Genomic DNA, 24,714 nt, shown 5'->3' with positions numbered 1-24,714 from the left:
TTCTTCAGTATCGTATTTTTTTTTTTAAATATCTGTTTATTTTTGAGACAGAACACAAGCATGGGAGGGGCAGAGAGAGAGAGGGAGACACAGAATCCAAAGCAGGCTCCAGGCTTTGAGCTGTCAGCACAGAGCCTGATGTGAGGCTGGAACCCACGAACTGTGAGATCAGACCTGAGCGGAAGTTGGTCACTTAACCGACTGAGCCAACCAGGCGCCCCTTTCTTCAGTACTTAATTTTTTTTTTTTTTTAATGTGTATATGTTTTTAAGAGACAGAGGGGTGTTGCATCCACACGACTCCTGAAACATAATGCTACGGGCACCAGTGACAGTCGCAACAAAGTTTATTACAATGAGAGGCAAGGCTGACCGATCGTGACCAACACTCTTGATAAGAGTGTTGGCCCCGAACAGCCGGGGTACAGAGTTTTTAAAGCCGATCACATCGTTTTATCATTATCTGGGAACAGAACAGAGAAACAGTTCCCAGGTGAGTTAGAAACAGTTATCAAATGAGGTGATTATTTTAGACTTTCTGCCGCTAAGTTGCAACCAGTGGATCTCCTTGACCTTGTCTCTGATGCTCTTTTTTTGAGCTTTTGTTTCCTTCATTGGTAAAGCCTGATTCACAAGAGTATGAACTATGATTTACAAGAGTAAAAGCAAGGCTGTTATCTTTTGACCTTCAGTGTCAGAACAAAGTTGTTATCTTTCAAGCTAAGCATTAGCCCTATACTACAATTTAACCCTTACAGGGAGACACAGAACAAACTGGAGAGGGGCAGAAAGAGAGGGGACACAGAATCTGAAGTAGGCTCCAGACTCTGAACTGTCAACACAGAGCTCTACGCAGGGCTGGAACCCACAAACCATGAGATCATGACCTGAGCCAAAGGCAGATGCCAGTCAGTTGACTGGACTGAGCCACCCAGGTGCCCCTTTTCTTAAAGTACTTTAAAGCAAATTCCAGATATGCCATTTTACCTATGAACAATTCATTATGTATCTCTAACATATAAAGTCTGTTTATATATAAAAAAAAAGCATTACTACTTTGTCACTGTTAACATCTAACAAAATCAGCACCATTTCCCTGATCTCATCTAGTACCTAACCCATATTTTCCCATGAGACTACAAATGCACTTTATAGTTTTTGTCTGAATCACAATCAGAACAAAGTCTTCACATTTGCTTGATATTTTGCTTTTAATTTTTAAGTTACCTTATCCCTTTTTTATATCCTTTTTTTCTGAAGAAATAATATATAATAATGTGTGGGATTCTCTAAATTCTGGATTTGGTTGCTGTTTCCTTCTTGTGGTCATCTTTTAACATTTCTCTGATTTTTATATTTCCTGTAAACTGACAGTGTAATAATTGTTGGTTAGTTTCAGGTTCATTCAGTTTTCTCAGCAAGAATATTTCATAGATTGTGCAGTGTATGTCCTCTTGTGTCACAGTAGGAGCCACATGATTTCCACTTTAGCAGTGTTGAGAGACAAGTGGAAATCATTTGTATTTAGAGATAGATCAGTATGATATGCTGTTCTCAGCTTTATCTGAGAATTATAAAATTAGCCATTGACACTTCACCCTAATGAACATTTCCTGGTAGCAAAATGATTATGTCATTCCTTATGTAATTAGTTGCTGAATAAAAAGTGGTGACAATTTGTAGTTTTTATGGATTTACTAATGTTCCCTATCTACTTTTTTAATTAGTAGTTGAAAACTTACTATTCCTAGATTTAGATAATTTTAAAAAACTAGAATAGAAATTGTCTATGGTCTTTAAATAATATTCCAATGAGAAAAACTTTTGTAGTAGATTACTAATCAAAATGATTACAAATGTTTTTGAAGTAACTATGTGATCTTTCTTATAAAATTTGTATTCCCATGTGTAGATGTTACTTTGAGATACCTACCAAGAAAGTAGTTTCTAAACTTATAAGATCTATTTTATAAAATCTGCTTTTATTGTTCCTTTTTATATAGGTTATTAGGTGTGCTATGCTGTGATCTAGACACTCTTCTCCTATTGGAGGCTCAGTATCAAGTATCTGAAGTGTTACTGAATGCTCAAGAAGAAAATATCTTAGAGAACTCTGAAAGCCACAGGTAAAAACAAACAACACCCCCTGCTCAAGCCCTGTTAAGACATATTAACAATAGTTTTCTTTACAGATGCTCTGTTAAGATGTAATTTTGTGTATATAGTTTAATGTTTTTCCACTGTCTGAATTCAATAGATTTAAATAAGAGTAAAAAGCAATTAAAACAGAAACATCACCATCAGAAAGATAGTGATAGATGTTCGTGGGGAAGTCTTGAATAGTACTGCTTTCTAAGTTGTTGTTTAGTTTAGGTTTTTTTGTTTTTGTTTTTTTTAAGACTAACTTTATTAATGGTTCGATAAAGTTGTATCACCTTTAAATTCAGTGTGCATGTGTAAGATGACCCAATAAACAAAATGTTTGATTTCATGTCCTTTGTAGAATTACTCTTTACTCCATTCTCTGAATTATGTTAGTTCATAGTCATAAATTCTGGTTATTGCAAAATGAGGTTATGGTAATATTTTGATGATCTTTTTCTATTATATTTTTCATTACCTCAATTTGGCTGACATTTATTGAATACATATTCAATAGCTGGTATTGTTTTCTGTTTATTTATTTATTTATTTAAATTTATTTTGAGAGAGAGAGAGTGTGAGAGAGAATGCAGGAGGGATGGAGAGAGAAGGTGAGAGTGGGAATCCCAAGGAGGCTCCGCACTGTCAGCAGTGCCCAATGTGGGGCTCAAACTCACAAACTATGAGATCATGACCTGAACCAAGACCCAGAGACGACCACTTAGCTGACTGAGCCGCCCAGGTGCCCCTCATGTCTGTGATTTAAAAAAAAAAAAATGTGCTTCCATTCTAGCTGGGTTTTGGAAAATTATAGAAGACCAGGCACATTACTGGATTCTCTAGATTTGGTAGAAAAGGATGATATTAACAGCTGCAGGAAGTGTGGAATCTGCTCAAAAGCAACATTTAGATTTTGAGTTTAAGGCACTGGGTTCTAGTAAGGGAACCCTAATTAAAATGTGATAGAATCATGGAAATAATGTAGACCTTAATTCCATTTCTTTAAATGCAGTAACATTTGACAAGAAAATATTTTATTAATAACATTTATTTCATTGTATCAGTTATATCTCCACCAATTCTTTGCTTTATGACAAAGCTATAAGATAAAGTGAATTTAAGCTCTTTTTAAGCACTAATTGTTAATAATCCATTTTCCAGACTTTTCTATAGAAAATTTTCTTTTTACATTCCACTGATTTGATATTAGAATTAAATCATATTTGATTAAGAAAATGAAATTGGTAAAAAAAAAAACCAGAAAACAAAATTGGTATTTTTTTTTTCAGGGATTTTATAATTGATGGCTTATCTGTAGAGAGAAATCATGTTCTTGTTAGAATAAATTTGATTGGTGGGCCTATGGAACGAATTCTGCCACCAAGGGTACTACAGAAGGTGAGTGGGATAAAGAGGAATTTTGATTACTAGAAAAACTTTAGGATACAAATAAACACTTTGAAATGAAACCAATATTCATGACAAGGGGTGGTTGTTAGAGCTAGTTTGTGTTGTTTCATTAAAAGTTGTCATTTTCCTGTGTCTATGACATTATATTCAATGTCTTTTTCATGATACCTAATTTTTATTAGATGAATATGTGTTTGGTACTTAATTAGCAATATTGAGTACCTCTCCTTCCATCAGTATTCATAGACTTTGGCTTTCTCTTGAAGGTTTTGTTTGTTTAAGTATGTTTTTTTTTGTCAATCTGGGAAAAAGAGAAATGATTGACAACACAAGATAGAGTTTTGTTTTTTGTGTTTGTTTCCGATTTCAGTATAGGAAATACAGGTTTCTTCTGAAGACTGTAATTTTCCTTTCATGGAAAAAAAATATACTAAAGCCATCATTATCGGTCCTGGTTGCTAGAACAAGTTACCATATGTTTGTCTTTAGTGCTTGTGTAAATGTCATTTCTACTACATTTAATTTTAGTTAATATCCTTTAGAGAATAGAGTTGTAATTAGCAAACACTTTTTGATTAGTTAGGCTACAACTCTAGTATATATGAAACAAAAGCCAGTTTCAAAAAGCCTTAAGCTTCAGTATTTAATATTACTTCCTAAAGTTATCTGTCTTCTTGTTTAGGGTGATGATCCTTATCCTTGGCCAATGTTTTCATCATATCCTTTACCAAACTGCTACCTGTCAGAAGTTACAAAAAATGCTGATCTAAAACAAGGTACAATGTTTACAATCTAATATCACATTATTTTAGTGCTTTTGTGGTTATAATTTAAAAAAAGATAAAGTATTATTATAGGAGATTAATAACTGCTTATCATTCAGCTTGTATATATGGATCCACTTATGCCTATTTCTTTGTAAATTTCTTACTAAATTATCAGTATGGTACTGAATAATTCTTAACAGAATGTTTTTTTTTATTAAAAGAAAGAATTATGGTTTTTGATAAATTCTAGATACATAGAACTTTATTTAGCACAGCAATATTTTTTGGTATCTGTGTGCCATATATAAGTTCTGTGTCGTCAAGATTTGAAATATAAATATAATATAAATTATATAAATTAATAAAAGTTCAAATATTTACCTTAGAGGAATTCGTGAATTTTTAGAGAATACATTCAAGTAATTAGATAATTGTGTGGTATATAGTGTGATAGGAACTAAATAGACAAATGTGTAGCCTACTAGGATAACATAAATGCCAAATACCCTTCCAAAGAAAATTAGTGTTTAAAGCAAGATGTGAAATAGGTGTTTTGGGGGTAAAACAAGAAGTAGTTTAAAGGATGTGTAAGATTTGGCAAGCGTGGCCAGAGGACAACTGGTAAGCCAAATTCAACCATAAGGTCAGTGGAGCTCAAGAGCTTATGGGGAGAGCAATGAAAATTCAGTTTTAGACTAGAGAATTCTAAGATGAGATATGAATATATATGATGAAACACTTAATTTGAGATTTTAAAGTTTATATCAGTGCTATCACCTTTAATACCATTAGAGTTGCATTGGAAAAAAATAGCATTATGTATAAGATTAACATAAGTTAAGATTTTATGGAGTGATTGTTGAAAAAATGTTTCTGCGTGAGACTTCATTTGCCTTTTATTTTTCTCTGCATTTACTTGCTTTAAAACAATTAATAGAAGCCATCAATTGATATGCATTGTTTTGTCTCTATCCAATGTTTGAGATATACATTATATATCTCACAATTGGGTAGAGACAAAAATTTGTGTGTGTGTGTGTGTGTGTGTGTGTGTGTGTGTGTGTTTTCTATCTACTGGGAAGTTAGGGAAAGAGAAAGAACACGAGGGAGCTTTTTATTTTTATTTTTTAAATTTTTTTTAACGTTTATTTATTTTTGAGACAGAGAGAGACAGAGCATGAATGGGGGAGGGTCAGAGAGAGGGAGACACAGAATCGGAAACAGGCTCCAGGCTCCAGGCTCCGAGCTGTCAGCACAGAGCCTGACGCGGGGCTCGAACTCACGAACCGCGAGATCATGACCTGAGCCGAAGTCGGCCCGCTCAACCGACTGAGCCACCCAGGCGCCCCCGAGGGAGCTTTTTAAAGTTTTTAATATTTGTCTTTATAATGCACTTTCAAAATTCCGCCTTTGTTTTCTTCATTTTTGTGCTACATAATCTACTGCTTTCAGAGATGTGTGAGTGATATAAGTTATTTTTCAAGAAGAAACTCTTGAGAGAGTACCATTTTTGAACACTTTTCCCACTTTTTGAGTCCCATCTTTCAGTGAACCCAAACCTTTCTCAGTCTGTTACTCTCATGCTTTCCTATTGTACTTTCAGTCTTTTCCGTCACTTATTTGCCCCCTTATTTCTGTATTTCACATTTTTCTCAAGTGCTAATTATCATGTGCTTCCCTAGGTATTGGAGATAAGATGATAGATCTACATGATCCATTCTTGGTGCCTCAACCCTTTTCCTGATTTTTTTCCTTGTTATGATAAAGCATTGTTATCTTTGCTAAGTTTCGCTTAGAAACAAATATTAATTTTTGGAGCAATAAATTCAGTCATTATCAGTTTATTATGTGACTGTCATGTTTGATAATTTGGTTCTTCAAAATAGTTTGATTTAAAAAATATGCCTTATGGGGCACCTAGGTGGCTCAGTTGGTTGAGCATCCAACTCTTGGTTTCAGCTCAGGTCATGATCTCATGGTTCGTGGGTTCGAGCCTGGTGTTAGGCTCTGGGCTGACAGCACAGAGCTGCTTGGGATTCTGTCCCTCTCTCTCTCCTGCATGTGCGTGCTCTCCATCTCTCTCTCAAAATAAGTAAACTTAAAAAAAAAAATAATACCTAAATAAAATGTGCCTTATCTTTTTAAACAGAATGAGGCAGACAGAAATTTAAAAAAAAAAAAAAAAAAGATCAAATGGACACTTCCCTGAAAAGATATATCATCAATTCCTAGGAATTGGTGCTCAGAGGAATAAAATTTTACTCCCTGCTCTTCTTTTGTGAGTGATTTAGAAAAGGGAGTCATGACAGAATCTGTGTCTAGCCCAGAAGATAACTGCAGATGGTTATTAACCTTAAGTGGGCCCATCATACTTCCAGGCAGTCATTGTGTCCCCAGGTCTATACTCTCCTGGATGACCATTTTAAAATCTTCTCTCTCATCAAACCTTCCTCACCTCATCCTCATCCATCCTATCAGATGATAATTTTGTTTTTAAGGTTAGTGAGGAAATAGAAATAGAAAAAAGCTTCCATGTGCTCCTGATATACACCAACTCACTTAGCTGCATCTATATCAGTTTAGGTTTTCCATTACTATGAATAAACTGCCAGTTTGCTTATTACAAAGCATGTCTTCCCCATGTCTTGCACTACATTCCATCCTCTTCTCAAAGATACTGTTTCTAACAGGTCTCCCTTTTCCTTTATTGCTGTTGTTTTGGGTGTTGGGATGGCTCTCCAATGTAGATTTTTCATGAGCCAACAAGCATGCTGTTAATTCTGCCATATTTAAAATATCTTTTTTTGAATGCACTTTTCCATTTCTTTTTACTGCAAATTTCTTTGAAGAAGTTGTCTAATCTTGTTACTCCATTAACTCTTTTCATTCTCTCTTGAACCCACTTGAACTCACAAAGCTAACCAGGCTTTAACCCCTACCATTCCACCATGATTAAATCTACTGCATAGATCAGTCTGCATCCTACTAGACCTAGCATTATTACTCAACATATTCGCTCCCTCCCTTTCTTTTGAAACTCTTTCTTTACTTGGCTTCTAGAAAATACCTGATTGGATTTTCCTCCCATGTTTCTGGCAAATTCTTTTGTCTCTCTCTCTCTTTTTTTTTTTTTTTTCATCTTTCACTTCTCTCTAACCTCTAAATTTAGGAGTGCCCCAAGGCTCAGTTCTTACTTGCCTATTTTTCTAGCTATACTTACTCTTGGTAAGATCTCATCTCATGAATACTGTCCAGTATGCTGATGGCTATCAGATTTATATCTTTAACCCTATCTCTGCCCTGTGAACTCTGCATTCATATGCAACTGCCTACTAGACACCTCTGCTGGGAAGGTTAATAATCACATCAAACCTAATAAGTCTGAGATAAACTTCTGATACTCCCTCAAAGTCTGTTCCTTTGGTTTTCTTACTCATTTCAGAAATGGCAACTTTGTGCTTCTAATTCTGTAGGCAGTAAACCTGAAGGCATTCTTTCACTTCTTTTTGTCTTCATACCCACATCTAATCTGTCAGCAAATGCTCTTGACTCTGGGTATCTGAAATCACTTTCACTCATGCACTACAACCCTCATTTCTCACCTGTCTTATTGCGGTAACCTGCTAAGTATTCAATCTGTTCTCAATACAGTGGCCAGAATACTGCTATTGAAATGTGGATTGCATTACATTACTCCTCTAATTGAAACCCTGTCAGTGCTCTGTTTTAGTGTTGTACCATTTTAAATCTCTTTACTTAATTCTGTATTTCCCTACCATAATGGACGACAGCTTCTATGGTCTTTCTGTTTATCCCTAAGACACAAGTGTTTGACTAAGACATTATTCGTTATTAATGGCAATAACTAATACCTCCTCCTAGTAATAGTGATCCTGGTTTTTGTTAAGCAGGAGCAAATGATGTAGGCACCAGTGGATAGCCTAGGATATACATCACAGGGATATATATCTCTGTGAACTCAGTGAGAAAAATGGAGCCAAGTGCATTTCTGACAGGTATAAAGCTAAATTGAAAGTAATGTTTCTGGTCAAATACAGTTCAATAAATTAAACATTGTACAGTTTTAAATATGTTTAAGCTTATAACACTTCAAGACAGCTATTTTGAAGGCAAGAGTTCTCACACTTCCCATTTTGCTTTTTTGATTTGAAAGTAATGATTTATTTATTCTGATAGGTGTTGTTTTAGTTGTCATTAACACTGCAAAATTTTGGGATAGCATTTCATTGTTGTGGGGGAAAAATCACTTCGGTTGTGTGCACATGGTGACATCCTCTCATTTGTCTCCCAGCTTCTAGATTTATCCTCCTTGCTACAGTTAGCATCTCCTCATCTGTTAAATTGCTTCTTGTTAGCTCATTGGCATTAGTGTTAGCTCTTAGATAATTTATCTTCATCTGTAAATAAGAATCTTTAGACATCATCTGGTTCAGTTATTTTTCATCGTGCATGTTTTTAGGGTCATAATACTAAAATGTAAAAGACCTTTAAAAGCTAGTGATTAATATTATCTATATCTATATCTATCTATATATATATATACACATGTACATTACATATATATAAGCATGCACATGATATGTGTACACATATGTGCATGTGTGTGTATACCACATATATGTAAACATATATAAATCTTACACAAAAGAATTCTCTTCCATGTAGTAGAAATAACTTGGAATATCATCACTCTGTCACCTGAGAGTTTAGACAAATAGGAAGAAGTTTGTTAGTGTAGTTACTTACTATTACCTGTGCAGAAGAAAAAAAAAGGAGAGGGTTGGAGTTAAGATGGCTGAGAAGTAGGGGGACTCTGGGCTTTCCTCATCCCTCTGCGGAGGACTGACCAGTGGGAAAGAGCAGCCAAAACACAACAGCAGAGTGTACACAGCATACACCAAAAATACTTCCTGAAGTGCCAGGCCCTGGGCAGTGTATGACCCCTTTTTAATATAGCAGCACTCTCGGGTCAGGAAACACACCAAGCTTTTAAAACATACAAACAACAGAAACTTAGCCAAAATGACAAGATAGAGGAACTCTCCCCAAAAGAAGGTTTAAGAAGGAATCAAAGCTAGGGGCTTGGCTCAAAACAGATATAAGCAATATATCTGAACAAGAATTTAGAACAACATTCATAAGAGTAATAGCTGGGCTTGAAAAAAACATAGAAGACACGAGGGAAACCTTTGCTGCAGAGATCAAAGACCTAAAAACTAGTCAGGCTGAAATAAACAGTGCTATAACTGAGATGCAGTACTGACTGGATACAGTGACAATAAGGATTTAAAAAGCAGAGGAGAGAATAGGTAATGTAGAAGATAAAATTATGGAAAATAATGAAGCTGAAAAAAAGGGAGATATAATTATTAGATCAGGGGAAACTTGGAGAACTTAGTGATTCCATAAAACAAAACAATATTCATATCATAGGAGCCCCATAAGAAGAAGAGTGGGGAAAAAGGGGCAGAAGGTTTATTTGAACAATTTATAGCTGAGAACTTCCCTAATCTGGGGAAGGAAACAAGCATTCAAGTCCAAGAGACACAGAGAACGCTCCTCAAACAACAAAAACAGCTCAACACCATGACCTATCAGAGTGAAACTTACAAAATACAAAGATAAAGAGAGAATCCTGAAAGAAGCTAAAGACGAAAGGTCCTTAACCTAAGGATAGATACATAATGTTAGCAGAAGACCAGTCCACTGAAATTTGGCAGGCCAGAAGGGAGCGGCAGGAAACATTTAATATGTTGAATGGGAAAAATGTGTAGCCAAGACTTCTTTATCCAGCAAAGCTGTCATTCAGAATAGGAGACAGAAAGAGTTTCCCAGACAAACAAAAACTAAAGGAATTTGTGACCACTAAACTGGCCCTTACAAGAAATTTTAAGGGGGACACTCTGAGTGCAGGAAAAAAAAAAAGAGCAAAGCAACTAAGACTACAGAGGAACAGAGAACACCACCAGAGACACCAGCTCTACAGGTAACACAATGGCACTAAATCCATATCTCAATAATCACTCTGAATATAAATGGACTAACTGCTCTAATCAAAAGACATAGGATATCAGAATAGATAAAACGAGATCCATCTATATGCTATGCACAAAAGACTCATTTAGACCCAAAGACACCTGCATTGAAAGTGAGGGGATGGAGAACCATCAGTCATGCTGAAGGATGTCAAAAGATAACTGGAGTAGCCATACTTATATCACTAATTAGATTTTAAAATAAAGACTGTAACAAGAGATGAATGAAGAAGAGCATTATATAATAATTAAGGGGTCCATCCATCAAGATTTAACAGTTGTATATATTTGTGCCCCCAACTTGATGGTATCCAAATATATAAATCAATTAGTCACAAACATAAACTCATATAATAGTAGGCGGCTTCAGCACCCCACTTACAGCAATGGACAGATCATCTAAGCAGAAAATCAACAAGGAAACAATAGGTTTGAATGACACACTGGATTGGTCGGACTTAACAGATATATTTAGAACATTTCATCCTGAAGTAGCAGAATACACATTCTTGAGTGTACATAGAACATTCTCCAGAATAGATCATATACTGGGTCACAAATCAGCCCTCAACAGGTACAAAAAAATGGAGATCATACCTTTCATATTTTCAGATCAAAACAGTATGAAACTTGAAATCAACCACATGAAAAAATTTGCAAAGTCCTCAAATACATGGAGATTAAAGAACATACTACTAGAGAATGAACAGGTCAACCAGGAAATTAAAGAAGAAGTTTAAAAAAATGGAAGCAAATGAAAACATGACAGTCCAAACCCTTTGGGATATAGCAAAGGCAGTCATAAGTGGAAAGTACATTGCAATTCAGGCCTATCTCAAGAAGGAAGAAAGGTCCCAAATACACAAGCTAACCTTACATCTAAAGGAGCTAGAAAAAGAGAAGCAAATGAAGCCCAAAGTCAGCAGAAGAAGGGAAATTCTAAAGATTAGAGCAGAAATAAACAATATACAAACAAAAAACAGAACATATCAATGAAGCTAAAAGCTGTTTTTTTGAAGGAATAAACAAAATTGGTAAACCCCTAGCCAGACTTACCAAAAAGAAAAGAGAGATGACCTAAATATATAAAATCATGAATGAAAGATATTACAACCAATACCACAGAAATATAATTATTAGAGAATACTATGAAAAATTATATGCCAATAAAATGGACAAATTCCTAGACACTAACACTGTCAAAACTCAAACAGGAAGAAATACAAAATTTGAACAGGCCCATAACTAGCAAAGGAATTGATTCAGTTATCAAAAATCTCCCAACACAGAAGAGTCCTGGGCCAGATGGCTCTCCAGGGGAAATCTACCAGATATTTAATAGAAGATATATAATACCTATTCTTCTCAAGCTGTTCCAAAAAATAGAAATGGAAGGAAAGCTTCCAGGCTCATTCTGTGAAGCCAGCATTACCTTGATACCAAAGCCAGAGAAAAACCCCACCAGAAAGGAGAATTTATAGTCCAATATCCCTGATGAACTTGGATGAAAAAATTCTCAACAAGATACTAACAAATCAAATCCAACAGTACATTAAAACAATTATTCACCATGATCAAGTGGGATTTACTCCTGGCTGCAGGGCTGGTTCAATATTTGCAAATCAATCAACGTGATACACAACATTAATAAAAAAGGATAAAAGAACCATATGACCCTCTTAATAGATGCAGAAAAAGCATTTGACAAAATACAGCATCATTTCTTGATAAAAACCCTCATGAAGGTAGGGAGAAAAGGAACATACCTCAACATCATAAAGGCCATATACAAGAGACCCACAGCTGATATCCTCCTCAATGGGAGCTTTCCCCTAAGGTCAGGAACGCGACAGAGATGTCCACTCTCACTCTGTTGTTTAATATAGTACTGGAAGTCCTAGTCATTTGGCAAGAAAGAAGACTTTCAGTCTTTCCAGTTGACAGGATACTCTGCATGGAAAACCCAAAAGACTCTACCAAAAAACTGCTAGAACTGATTCATGAATTGGCAAAGTTGCAGGATATAAAATCAACGTACAGAAATCAGTTGCATTTCTGTACACCAAGGATGAAGCAGCAGAAAGTGAAATCAAGGAATTGATCCCATTTATAATTGTACCCCAAACTCTAAGATATCTAGGAATAAACCTAATCAAAGAGGTAAAAGATTTGTATAGGAAACTATAGAAAGCGTATGAAAAAAACTGAAGAAAATATAAAGAAATGGAGAAACAGCCCATGCTCACGGATTGGAAGAACAAATATTGTTAAAATATCTATTCATCCAAAGCAGTCTATACATTCAGTACAATTCCTATCAGAATAACACCAGCATTCTTCCCAGAGCTAAGACAAACAATTCTAAAATTTGTATGGAACTACAAAAGACCCCAAATAGGTAAAGTAGTGTTGAAAAAGAAAACCAAAGTTGGAGGCATCACAGTTCTTAACTGGAAGCTGTATTACAAAGCTGCAATCATAAAAGAAAAAAACAAAAACAAAAAACAAAGCTGCAATCAAGACAGTGCACAGAAACAAACATGTAAGTCAATGGAACAGAAGAGCACTCAGAAATGGACCCACAAATGTATGGCCAACTAATCTTTGACAAAGTAGGAAAGAGTATCCAATGGAAAAAAGACAGTCTCTTCAGCAAATGGTGCTGGGAAAACTGGACAGTGACATGCAGAAGAATGAAACAGGACCACTTTCTTATACCATACACAAAAATAAATTCAAAGTGGATGAAAGACCTAAATTGAGTCAGGAAACTACCAGAATCCTACAGAAGAATACAGGCAGCAACCTCTTTGACCTAGGTTGCAGCAACTTCTTACTAGACATGTCTCTGGAGGCAAGGGAAACAAAAGCAAAACGAACTATTGGGACCTCATCAAGATAAAAAGCTTCTGCACAACAGAGGAAACAACAAAACTAAAAGGCAATCCATGGAATGGGAAAAGATAAAATGATATATCAGATAAAGGATTAGTAATTCAAAACTTATAAAGACCTTATCAAACTCAACACCTGAAAAACAAATAATCCATGAAGAAATTGGCAGAAGACATGAATAGACATGTTTCCTAAGAAAACACACACACACAATGGAATATTACTTGGTGATCAAGAAGAATGAAATCTTGGCATTCACAACAATGTGGATGGAACTAGAGTGTATTATGCTAAGCGAAATAAGTCAGAGAAAGACAAACATATGATTTCATTCATATGTGAAATTTGGGAAACAACAGTTGAACATAGGGAAAGGGAAGAATAAGAAAACAAGAGAGGGAGGCAAACCTTAAGAGACTCTTAAATACAGAGAACAAATACTGAGTGTTTCTGGAGGGGAGGTAGGTGGGGATGGGCTAAATGTGTGATGGGTGTTAAGGAGAGCACTTGTTGGGGTGAGTACTGGGTGTTAAGTAAGTGATGAATCACTGGGTTCTACTCCTGAAACCGGTACTACACTCTATGTTAACTAACTTGAATTCAAATTAAAAAATAATAAATGAAAAAAAAAAAGTGGGGGGAGTGGGAGAAAGGAGAGTTGTATTATGGATAAAAGCCAGTACTGGTTAGTGTATCAAGAGACTGGAGATTGACTCATAATATTCTTTCCATGTGGAACAGATCATAAGATAAAACAGATTGTTTTTTAAGCTAAACTTAGACCTCCTACAAGTTATTGTTATACCCCTAGGTGGCTAGTCTTCTCTACTACATTCCATTTTTGTGTGTTCAGGATGGGACTTCTTTCTCTAAAGAGAAGTGAAATTCAGTACGTTCATACTGAGAAATAGAAATGGCTTGAGGGATTGGATAAAATACTCTCGTTATCAGAAGCATTAGACATCTGAATGTGAGGACTTTGCTGTTCTTCCCTTTCTAGCATCCTATATTCATTTTTAAGTTACTTTTATAATGTTTATTCAGGCTGCATTGTAAAATAATCAGCAATCTAGGTTCTATCTGTATTCTGTATACCTACTGTGGAAAGCCTGTCTTTATCAGGAAACCATTTGTATATATATTCACTCAGCTGGGGTTGGTGTCTTCAAAGTAGAGAGTAAGTTTTTTGTGTGTGTCATTGCTTATATGTTTCTAGTACTCCTGACAGGGCCAACACAGTGGTAGAAGCCAGCACTGATTTACAGGGCCACTGACATCAGGGCCATGTGGCATTGATTGCTTCTCTTTGACCTTAGAAATTTGGATGGCTACTCATTGAAAGCCTCAAATATTAGTAACTCCTAATTTAAGTGAACTTCTGAGTGGTCCTAGGAAGTCCTCCATAGTCATTCTTACCCATATAATCCCTCCAGAGGCCCTTCCTTAAAACAAAACAACCCAAAATATGAAGTTAACTTCCTTTGAGCTTTCTAAGTACACAGAGTATCAACTAATGTGAGCCAGCTGTATAAACAAATGTGTCACTTTCCCATTGTTTTCCTTTCCATTGCTCTTTCAGTCATCTCATGGCCTTTCTCTCTATAGTAATTATCCTACATACTCTACATAAGCATGCGGGTCTTATTTTGTTTTGTTTTGTTAAAAACAGCTTTCAGAATGTAATTAACATACTATACAATTCATCCATTGAAAGTGTATAGTTCAGTAGTTTTTAGTATATTAGTAGATATGTACAACCATCACCACAAACAACTTTAGAACGTTTTTACCACCTGAAGAAGAAACCCAGTACCCGTCTTCCCCCACTTCCCTCTCTCAGCCCTAAGCAACCACTAATGTCCTTTATGTCTCTAGAGATTTCTTAATTTGTGCTTTTCATATGAATGGAATAGTGTGGTATGCAGTATTTTGTGACTGACTTCTTCCCTTAGCATAATGTCTCCAAGGTTCATCTAGAAGGTTCTTTCATGTTGTAGTATGGATAAGTACTCTGTTCCTTTTTATGATTAATACTCCATTATGTGGATATACCACAATTTGTTTACATATTTATCTGGTGATAGACACTTGGATTGTTTCTACCTTTTAAAAATCTGTTTAAATTTTTTTAATTTTTACTTTTTTTAAGAGAGCATGTGCAAGCAGTGGGGAGGGGCAAGAGGGAGAGTGAGAGAGAGAGAATGAATCCCAAGCAGGCTCCCCACTCAGCATGGAGTCCAACTCGGGGCTCAATTCCATGACCCTGGGATCATAACCTGAACTGAAATCAAGTGATGCTCAACCTACTGAACCACCCAGGCTTCCTGTTTCCACCTTTTGGCTATTATAAATAATGCTGCTGTAAACATTCACATACAAGTTTCTGCATGAACTTATATATTTTTTCTCTAGAATATATACCTAGAAATTGAATTGCTGAGTTTTATGGTAATTCTGTGTTTAATAGTTTGAGGAACCTTCACTGTTTTCTAAAGCAGCTTTGCCATTTTACCTTTTCATCAACAGTGTTATGAGAGTTCTCATTTTTCCACATCATCATCATCATATGTTGTGATCTGGCCATCCAGTAGGATGTGAAGTGCTATTTCATTGTGGTTTTGATTTGCATTCCCCTGAAGACTGATATTCCTGGGAGAAATGACTATTCACATCCTTTGCCTATTTTTAAATTATTTATCTTTTTATTACTGAGTTGTAAAGGTTCTTTATATATTCTAGATATAAATTCCTTATCAGATAAGTGGTTTGGGAACTTCTTTCACATCTTAGACTACGTCAAGTTTATGCCTCTAGCCTTTGCTGTTGATGTTCCCTTTTCCTGGAGTACTGACTCCTCCTCTTCACACAGTTCCTTCTAAACCTTTTATGCTTAGTCTGGATGTTACTTCTTCAGAGAAGTTATCTCCACCTTATCTAAAATATACTTCTTCCCTTACATCTCTCTGCCTCCCAGTGGATTTCTCTTACCACACTATACCTTACTTTGAGCTGTGTATTTTGTTCACTGCTCCCTACAGTGTAATTTCTATGAGACAAAAATTCTGTCTGCCTTAGGTGGTAGACAATAATAAACGTATATTTAATGAATGGATGAATTAACATTGAATTTTTTCTCCTTTTATTTTTTCCATCATCAGACTCTATCTTCCACATCTTTGTCAGTGGACATTGGGAATTCCTTTCAGGCTAATCTGAAGTAAATTTAGAAATTTTTCTCATACCTAGAATAATCTCTGATGGGACTCGTTTTTTAGAGCATCAACAGCTTTGCAGTTAGAAAGTACTTTGAGCTAGACTTCTGTATATATCATTCATGAGGTAGACACCTTTATTATAGTTGTTTTATCATTTACAAAGTGGTAGTTTATGGTTTTATAGCACATAAAAGCTATATATATAGTTGGCATTCATTTTTTTCCAAAATTGAAAAAAATAACCAAAAAAAATACACAGCCTTTATTCTGTGATTACTTCAAATTTAATCTCTTTGTAGCTTCAATAGCTTAACTTTACTGCTTCCTCTGCTGCATTTTTACTTATCTGATAGGAAATTGATTTTCTGCCTGGCACAACATTCTCTTTCAGATACTATATAAAAGAGTAAGTTCCATGGTGATAATCATTCCCTTTAATGGAATACATCACATAATGTTAAAATCTTTATGGTCTGATTGTTCAGATATTTTTAGATGGCATTATTCATATATGAGAAAACCGATCATTTTAAATAATATGTGAGATATAATCTCTTTCTAATATCTTCCCCCACCCCAACATGAAGTAGTTTTTCCTTCTTCAATTAATGAGGAAAGGAGGGAGGATATCATACAAAATTGAATTCCAGTTAGAACTTGCTTTTCAGTTTGTAGATTTTCAGCTCTGAATGAATTCAGTATAAAATATATGTTGATCATTAGGTTCTATGTATTCATCAAATGTCTGTGAGGACTATATTCTGTTCTTACGTGAGAAACATGAATCTAAGCCACTGTATTAAATGTATATTATTTGCATAGGTTTGGTACTTTATAAAAGCATAAATGAAAATGCAAACCATTGGCAGTGTATTACTAATATGTTGGGGAATTGAAAGGCTTTTTGATGGGTATTATATATAAATTTATCTTGAACATTTTATAATTGCAGACTACTGCTTATAAAATAATTATTGTAGTGTATTTTCTTCAATATAAAGAAACAAATGTTAATAAAGCTTCTGAATTAGAGGTGTTAACTGAAGAACAAGGGTACCATATTCTCTGTCTCTGGAGCTAGACATTGTGCAGTAAATGAGTAATGAAGTTCGTGGGTTTTGTAGTTACATTCTTATGATGCCAGCATATTTTATCCTAGCTCTCAAGACATGCTCGTATTTTAGATCATTCACATTAAAAGACATTGAAATTTACAAATTTACAAATACTGTAATTTGGTCGTTGGAACAATGTTCTTATTTTAACAAGATGGTTCTCATTAATCTTTATTGATTTTGTTTAATAAATTTTCATGTCCTTATTGAGTTTAATTCTTTATCCACTGATGCTTCTTTTTGCTGACACTTTGATTATTTCTGTCTTTTCAGACATTAAGTCCATGCCTGTGTCCCTGATTAATTATATCATGTCTTTTTAAATTTACAAATGGGATAACAATCCATTATACAATCCTAATAGTATAGATCAAAACTGGAATACTACCTACATTGTATGTAGAAAAACACTTTTTTTATGCAGTTTTTTTTTTCATGTTTATTTTTGGGAAAGAGGGAGAGACAGAGTGTGAGTGGGGTAGGAGCAGAGAGAAGGGGAGACACAGAATCTGAGGCAGCTCCAGGGTCTGAGCTGTCAGCACAGAGCCTGACTGCAAGGCTTGAAATCATGAACCACAAGATCATGGCCTGAACTGAGGTTGGACGCTCAACTGACTGAGCCACCCAGGCACCCCAGAAATAAGCTTTTTAAGAGAAAAAAAAAGAAGAATGAGATGAAATATAATGGCAACTATATTTTAATAAAAGAATGAAAATTACCTAATTAACACGTTGAGTAGACCAGATTGCCTTCATTGCTAGTCTGATAAATTCAGTAAGATTTAGGATTACCATTCCTCCTCCAGTCAACTAAAAACAGAACCCCATAGGAAAAACTGTGAAAGTACTTTGAAAATATTATGATGCTACATGAAATATAATGCAGCATAATGATGGATATTGTTTGTTATGATATTAAAAGCTTTTTGTATTATGTCTTGCACATACAGTCTATATTTTTTATGATGAATTATCAACTACTAATTTAGGCCTATGTCAGATCAGACATTTTCTTAGTCTTTTTTCTTACTGTTTCTAACCTGTAATTAAGATATATTTTCTGCAGATAAAGGTAAATAGTTTATTTGACATTCTGCTGAGGAGACTGGGAGTATGAGATTATGGTTTCCTTTCAATGCAGCAAATCTTGAGCTGCAGCTGTTGAGATACTTAGTTTAAAAATCAGAATAAATATTTTCTTTTGAATAATAAAACTTCTTATTTTCATGTACCTGTTACTTCGTGTTTGAAACAAACATCTGTGGCAACCAGGGGAGACAGATCACCTGCTAGTTTAGGTACAGGTGATAAGGGAAAACTAAGTCCCCATTTTTTAAAAACATGACCCAGTTCTTTTATGGTAAATGATTATCACATATTTAAAAAAAAGAAAAGTGGTATGATAATTCCACAATGAGGAATAATCTGTATAAAATATGGATGTCATGTGTTAAAAGCCCATTTAGTTCAAATAGAATAAAAATGTGTAATGAATTTAGATACTCCCAAATTTAGAGATATACAGAAAACTAATAGAGAATTTAAGCATCTTTGTTCTCCAAGATGGCTCCAAAGTTTTCCGTTGTTTATTATAATAAGAGTAAACTGAAAGGACTATGTTAAACTACATGGAAGAAGATAAAGAGATGTGGAAAGCAAATATTACACAAATAAGGTTTAGGATAATACAAAGATGACTATCTGAATTAAGCCTAGGAATCTATTGGTAGTTAGTTTATGAAATCTTCCATTTATTTTGTTTCTTTTGTACAATCTGTTAAAATAATCTGTATAAAGTGGGCATTCACAATTACATCTAGGAAAGAATTACTAAAAGTTTCTGTGTAAATAGCAGGTTTTCTCTGTATTTATACTGAAATTATATTTTTCCTCCCTTTGAAACTGAGGTTCTTTTTATGTTGTCCATAATAGTCTTATAATCAATATAATATTTCTATATAATAATCTTTTGAGGAAAATGATATAATATCTTCGAGAATGAAAAGATTATGCTCACCATAACAAAGAATTTCAGAGTTCAGATATGGAATATTATCAGCTGTGATTGGTGAACATTAAACTTGATTTTGTTTTCTCTTTTCCTCGATGGTAGTAAGGAATTAGTTTAAAACAGATTTTTTAACTTTCTCTTCCCATTTTTCATTGTCTGTAAATCATAGTCTGAAGGAGCAAAGAGAAGAGCATAAACTCATTAGACACACCAAACCTTTCTTTGGAAATCAAAACAGTAGTTTATTATGGGAACTTCATAGCTAGATGTGTAATTAATGTACTGGAACTAAATTATGGTATTTTAATTTCTCTAAAAATAATATTGTAGGGTTAGAAATATATAAACACATTTTATATAAAAATGTGCATTAAGGGAATTTTATATTTAGTGTATAGAATATAAACCTGGATTCCTCATGGGGAAGTAGGATATTTTTTTTCTCATTTAACCCTAAGAAGTAAATATTCATTTCATTATAGGAGACTGGATTGTACCCAGAAAGGAGCCAGAATCTCATAAGAAGATGTAATGAGGATTTTAAAAATCTATATACTTGAAAACACTTTAATATTGTGATTAGGGTTCTTGCAAGTGAATCATTTATACATGCCCATACATTTACTTTTTTTTTTTAATGTTTATTTTTGAGAGAGACAGACAGACACACTGGGTGTGAGTGGGAGAGGGGCAGAGAGAGACACACACACACAGACTCCAAAGCAGGCTCTGAGCTGTCAGCATAGAGCCCAATGCGGGGCTTGCACTCAGAAACTGCCCAATTATGGCCTGAGCTGAAGTCAGGCACTTAACTAACTGAGCCACCTAGGCACCTCTATACATTCTCATATACTTAATTAAGGTTTATTAAGTTTTTTTTTTTCTGGTCAAGGTATTTTATTTTTCATAAAAATATAATTGTACAGTGCTCTTCAGAGAAAGAAAAATTCCCTCACTGCCCCCAAAGATCATGTAATTTTGTAATAATCTTTCTCTTTTTAAAAACTATGTAATTGATAATATGCACATGCTTTCTTATGAAATATTGAGTTCTAATACAGACTTTATATCAAATTAGGAACTATAATTGCTCATATTTTAGTGAAACTAATATGCTTAGAAGATTTTACTCACTGACATTTTCAATTATATCAACATTTACATACATGTATGTAAGTATACTCAATTTTTTTTATATACAACGAATGCATCTGTTTTTTTCTTTTGAGAGAGAGCGTGTGTGTGTGTGTGTGTGTGTGTGTGTGTGTGTGTGTATACACGGGGGAGGGGCAGAGGGAGAGGAAAAGAGAGACTCTCAAGCAGGCCCCATGCTCAGTACAGAGTCCAACACGGGGCTCTGTCCCACAGCTCTGGGATGATGATCTGAGCTGAAATCTAGAGTTGGCTGCTCAACTGACTGAACCAACTAGGCACCCCAGAATGCATCCATTTTAAGAATAGTTTGAATTTTGACATACTTTTGCACACATAATCACCACCATAATCAAATATGTAACATTTTCATGACCCTGCAAAAGTTCCCTTTGTCCCTTGCAGTCATCTTCTCTCTACTCCCAGTCTCAGGCAACTACTGATTTTCCCCCCACTACTGTAGATTAGGATTTCTCATCCTCAGCACTCTTAATATTTGGGGGTGGGTAACTGCTTGTTACCAGAGGGTGCAGTCCTATGCATTGTAGGATTTTTAGCAGCATCCCTGGTCTACCCACTAGATGCCAGTAGAACTGTCTCTGTATTCCCCACTGTACAATCAGTGACAATCAGAAATGTCTCTAAAGACTGCTGAAATACCTCCCTGAGAACAAAACGTAGTCCATTTGAGAAGAGCTACCAAGGATTAGTTTTCCTATAACTAGTGGTTCATACAAATAGAATTATATAGGATACTTTTGCGCCTAATTTTTTTCAGCATAGTAGTTTTGAGATTCATCCAGTTTGTTACATGTACCATATGCTGTCTGTTTTTACTAAGTGGAATTCCAGTACTGATAAACTACAATTGTTTTAAATTGTAGCAAAGCTTTTGATTTTGTTCATATTTTCTTTAAATACTTAAAAATAGCTACTTTAAAATCTTTGCTAATCATATCACTTTAGTTCTTTCATCTATTAGTTGATTTAGCTACTGGTTTGAGCCACATTTTTCCCTTTTCTCATGTTAGTGATTTTTTTTTTATTAGATATGAGACGTTATTGATATCACACTGTTGAATGCGGGATTTTGGTTTTCTTTAAACATTTTTTGGAGTGCTGTCAAGTTACAGATCAGTTTGATCTTTTCAAGGCTTTGATTTTTTGATTAGGGTGAGTGTAGAATTGCCTTTATTGCTAACTTAATACTATTACTAACTGCCTGGTAGTTAAGGACTCTTCACCCTGGAACTTGGACATCTGGTAGCAACCATGTATGCTCTGGGAATTGTTCATTTTACAAGTTTCCAACTGTTTTTTGCCCAACTTTGTGGGGTTTCACTCTTCATTTGCAGAGCTGAGTATTTCGCAATCAGCTTGACAAAGATTTACACAGATCTCTCTAGTTTTTGGTTCTGCTCTTTTCAGTACTATAATCTATAAATTTTAGTCTCCTCAGTCTGTCTCTGCAATTTGACTTCTGTCTCTTCAACTTTGGAAGACCTCCATGGCATCCCCCTTCCTGCATAGTGATCTTGGAATTGCCTTCAAGAAGAAAGCCCAGGTGTAAAGCTGACCACATTTTGTTTGTTTGTTTGTTTGTTTAAATTTAAAAAAATTTATAAAGCTCACCACATTAGTTTCCCTTTTCTCCAGCAAAACAGTCCTCTACAGCCTATTGGCCAATGTTTGAAAACAGTTGTTTATTATATTTTATTTTTCATGTTGTTTACAGCAGGACAGCAGGTCTATTCCCAGTACCTATATCATGACCAGAGACAAAACTCTGGGTTTCTTTTGTGTTGTTATAAACATAGAAATTTTTGTACAACACCAGATTCATATTTGCTCTACTCACATAATCACTAATTTAGAGTTATTGTATTCCTTATACTACCGTTCCTATGATTTATTTCCTCTTGCCTCATTCTCCATGTCCAAGAGCCTTTGCTTATGTAACACCTTTGGCCTCTCTCTGGACTTCCCACTTTACTCTGCACAAAAGTAGGAAGAGTGGTAGGCGAACTTGGGAGAGGGTTGGAAAATCTTGAATTATCCTTCTTGTGTAGGCTGTACTTTCAAGTTAGCCTGTCTGTAGGTTGTATTGACACCTTTTAATTAGGGGAGGCCTTTGGTTGTCAATCATTGTCTGTGACTGAATAGGTTAGTTCATTGTGAGGGAGACATTTGGAAGTCCTTGTGGCAGCACACCCAGGTAATGGTGCCTATGTTAGCTGTTTTGGTCCTAACAGATTTCTTTTTTTTTTTTTTTTAATTTTTTTTTAATGTTTCTTTATTTTTAATATGAAATTTATTGTCAAATTGGTTTCCATACAACACCCAGTGCTCATCCCAACAGGTGCCCTCTTCAATAACCATTACCCACCCTCCCCTCTGACAGCCCAAATTCCAATTTCCAGGTAAACTGGACCCTTTAGCTCTTCCACTGACTGGTAGATCCATATGCATACCACATCTGCTGCTTCAGCACTGTTTACAATTATGGTGCCTTGTGCTTTTTTTCTTAGAATGAGATGACGAAAAGCGAAACAGAATAGCAAATGTGAAGGAATGGACAGAGGGAGGGAAGAGGGAAAGAATAATATAGGATTGTTAAATAGCAGGTAATTTATGAAAGAGCTATGTGGGCATCTTCTACTTGAAGGAGATAGTAGTTAGAAGACAGATTACACAAGGATGGAAAAGACCTAGAGGAGGAAAGAGAGATGAAAAACTGCATTTGTCTTTGCAGTCATGTGCCACTAGTGATTCCTATTAGACTCTAGGTAGTTTGTTCTTGGGAAGTAAGTTATGTAGATATTCTAAATGGAAACTACAAAAACTTATTTTAATGCTGTGTTGCATTAAGTATTTTACCTAAGTCATGTTAAGATACATTTAACATTATAACGTTGTTATTAGTAACATAATTTTCAACAAAATTATCAGCTTTGGTATTTCTTGAGTTTAGGTTAAAGGTTTTGAGAGTTTTTATTTCAAAGAATCATTTTTACTTTGATTTAATCACTTTAATTTTTCTCTAGTTATTGTTTCTGATTGAGGCTATTTATGAAATGTTACAGGATTATTTTGGTCTTAATATTCAAAGAGAATATTTATACTAAGTATCTGAATTACACATTCTTTGAACAAACAGTTCTTTCTGACTCATGTGTATATTTGTGTGAGTATGCATATCTTTGGTATGTTTACTTGTATACTCATGTTTGTATAAAAGAATATGTAGCTTTGATATGCAAAGGCTTTTTTTGTGACCTACATGTCAAATAAGGACATATTTACATAAATTATGATTTATATATTTAATTATATTATTTTAGATTTCATAACCATGGGAGCTGTGTGACATATATATATCTGCTTTTTTAGGACTAAATAAAACCAATTTAGATCATAGGAATGATATGTCTTAATTGCAGTATTATACACACACACACACACACACACATATATATATATACAGGCATACAAACATATGGTTTATGTCATGTGGTATTCATTAAGGCAAGTGACTTTGTCTTAATTGTTGTAGCCAAGATACATACATATCTTGTATGTAGGAGCTCCATACATATTTATTGAATATATTTTTACAAGTATTGAATGAAAAAAATAGAACAGTTTGGTATGGTAGGATGATTAAGTTTTTAAAGCTCTAAGAATAAGGACCTGTTTTATTATAATTTTATTTTATTTTATTTTTGAAAAGAAGAGTTGATTGAAACTATCTCTGGTATTAGATTGACCACTGTTATTTCCCGGTGGGATTTATCACCCCAAATAGAGCTTAGGCAGATGTACTTGTGCTGGTAGTGTTCCCAGACACATCTTTGGGCAGGAGCAGTCAGGCCTTTGACCCTTTATTTTCAAAAGGTGGTTTTTTCCTTTTTGATCCCAAAAATCTCTTTCAAAGAAAGTTAAAAGGTATGAA

The 24,714-nt window shown here is 34.8% G+C and overlaps 1 protein-coding gene and 1 long non-coding RNA gene across 3 annotated transcripts in view; one reads left to right on the top strand and one right to left on the bottom strand.

Annotated features, from left to right (window-relative positions):
• The window catches only part of TBC1D32 (TBC1 domain family member 32), a 200,708-nt gene that overhangs the window by 124,450 nt on the left and 51,544 nt on the right, over positions 1 to 24,714 (top strand). For both annotated transcript variants that reach the window (XM_060616533.3, XM_078447256.2), the window contains exons 24-26: positions 2,003 to 2,125; positions 3,431 to 3,539; positions 4,234 to 4,327. In XM_060616533.3, the coding sequence (XP_060472516.3) occupies positions 2,003 to 2,125; positions 3,431 to 3,539; positions 4,234 to 4,327 (326 nt within the window). The remainder of the gene's footprint in view (positions 1 to 2,002; positions 2,126 to 3,430; positions 3,540 to 4,233; positions 4,328 to 24,714) is intronic.
• Positions 1,240 to 24,714, bottom strand: part of LOC144616417 (uncharacterized) — a 105,807-nt gene continuing 82,332 nt past the window's right edge. The window contains exons 4-5 of the long non-coding RNA XR_013555743.1: positions 19,617 to 19,780; positions 1,240 to 1,366 (exon numbers count right to left, since the gene is read on the bottom strand). This is a non-coding gene — a long non-coding RNA (uncharacterized LOC144616417). The remainder of the gene's footprint in view (positions 1,367 to 19,616; positions 19,781 to 24,714) is intronic.

This window comes from Panthera onca, chromosome B2 (genome assembly GCF_046562875.1).
Source record: "Panthera onca isolate mPanOnc1 chromosome B2, mPanOnc1 haplotype 2, whole genome shotgun sequence".
Classification (NCBI taxonomy): Eukaryota; Metazoa; Chordata; class Mammalia; order Carnivora; family Felidae; genus Panthera; species Panthera onca.
This window is presented reverse-complemented; position numbering and strand designations above follow the sequence as displayed.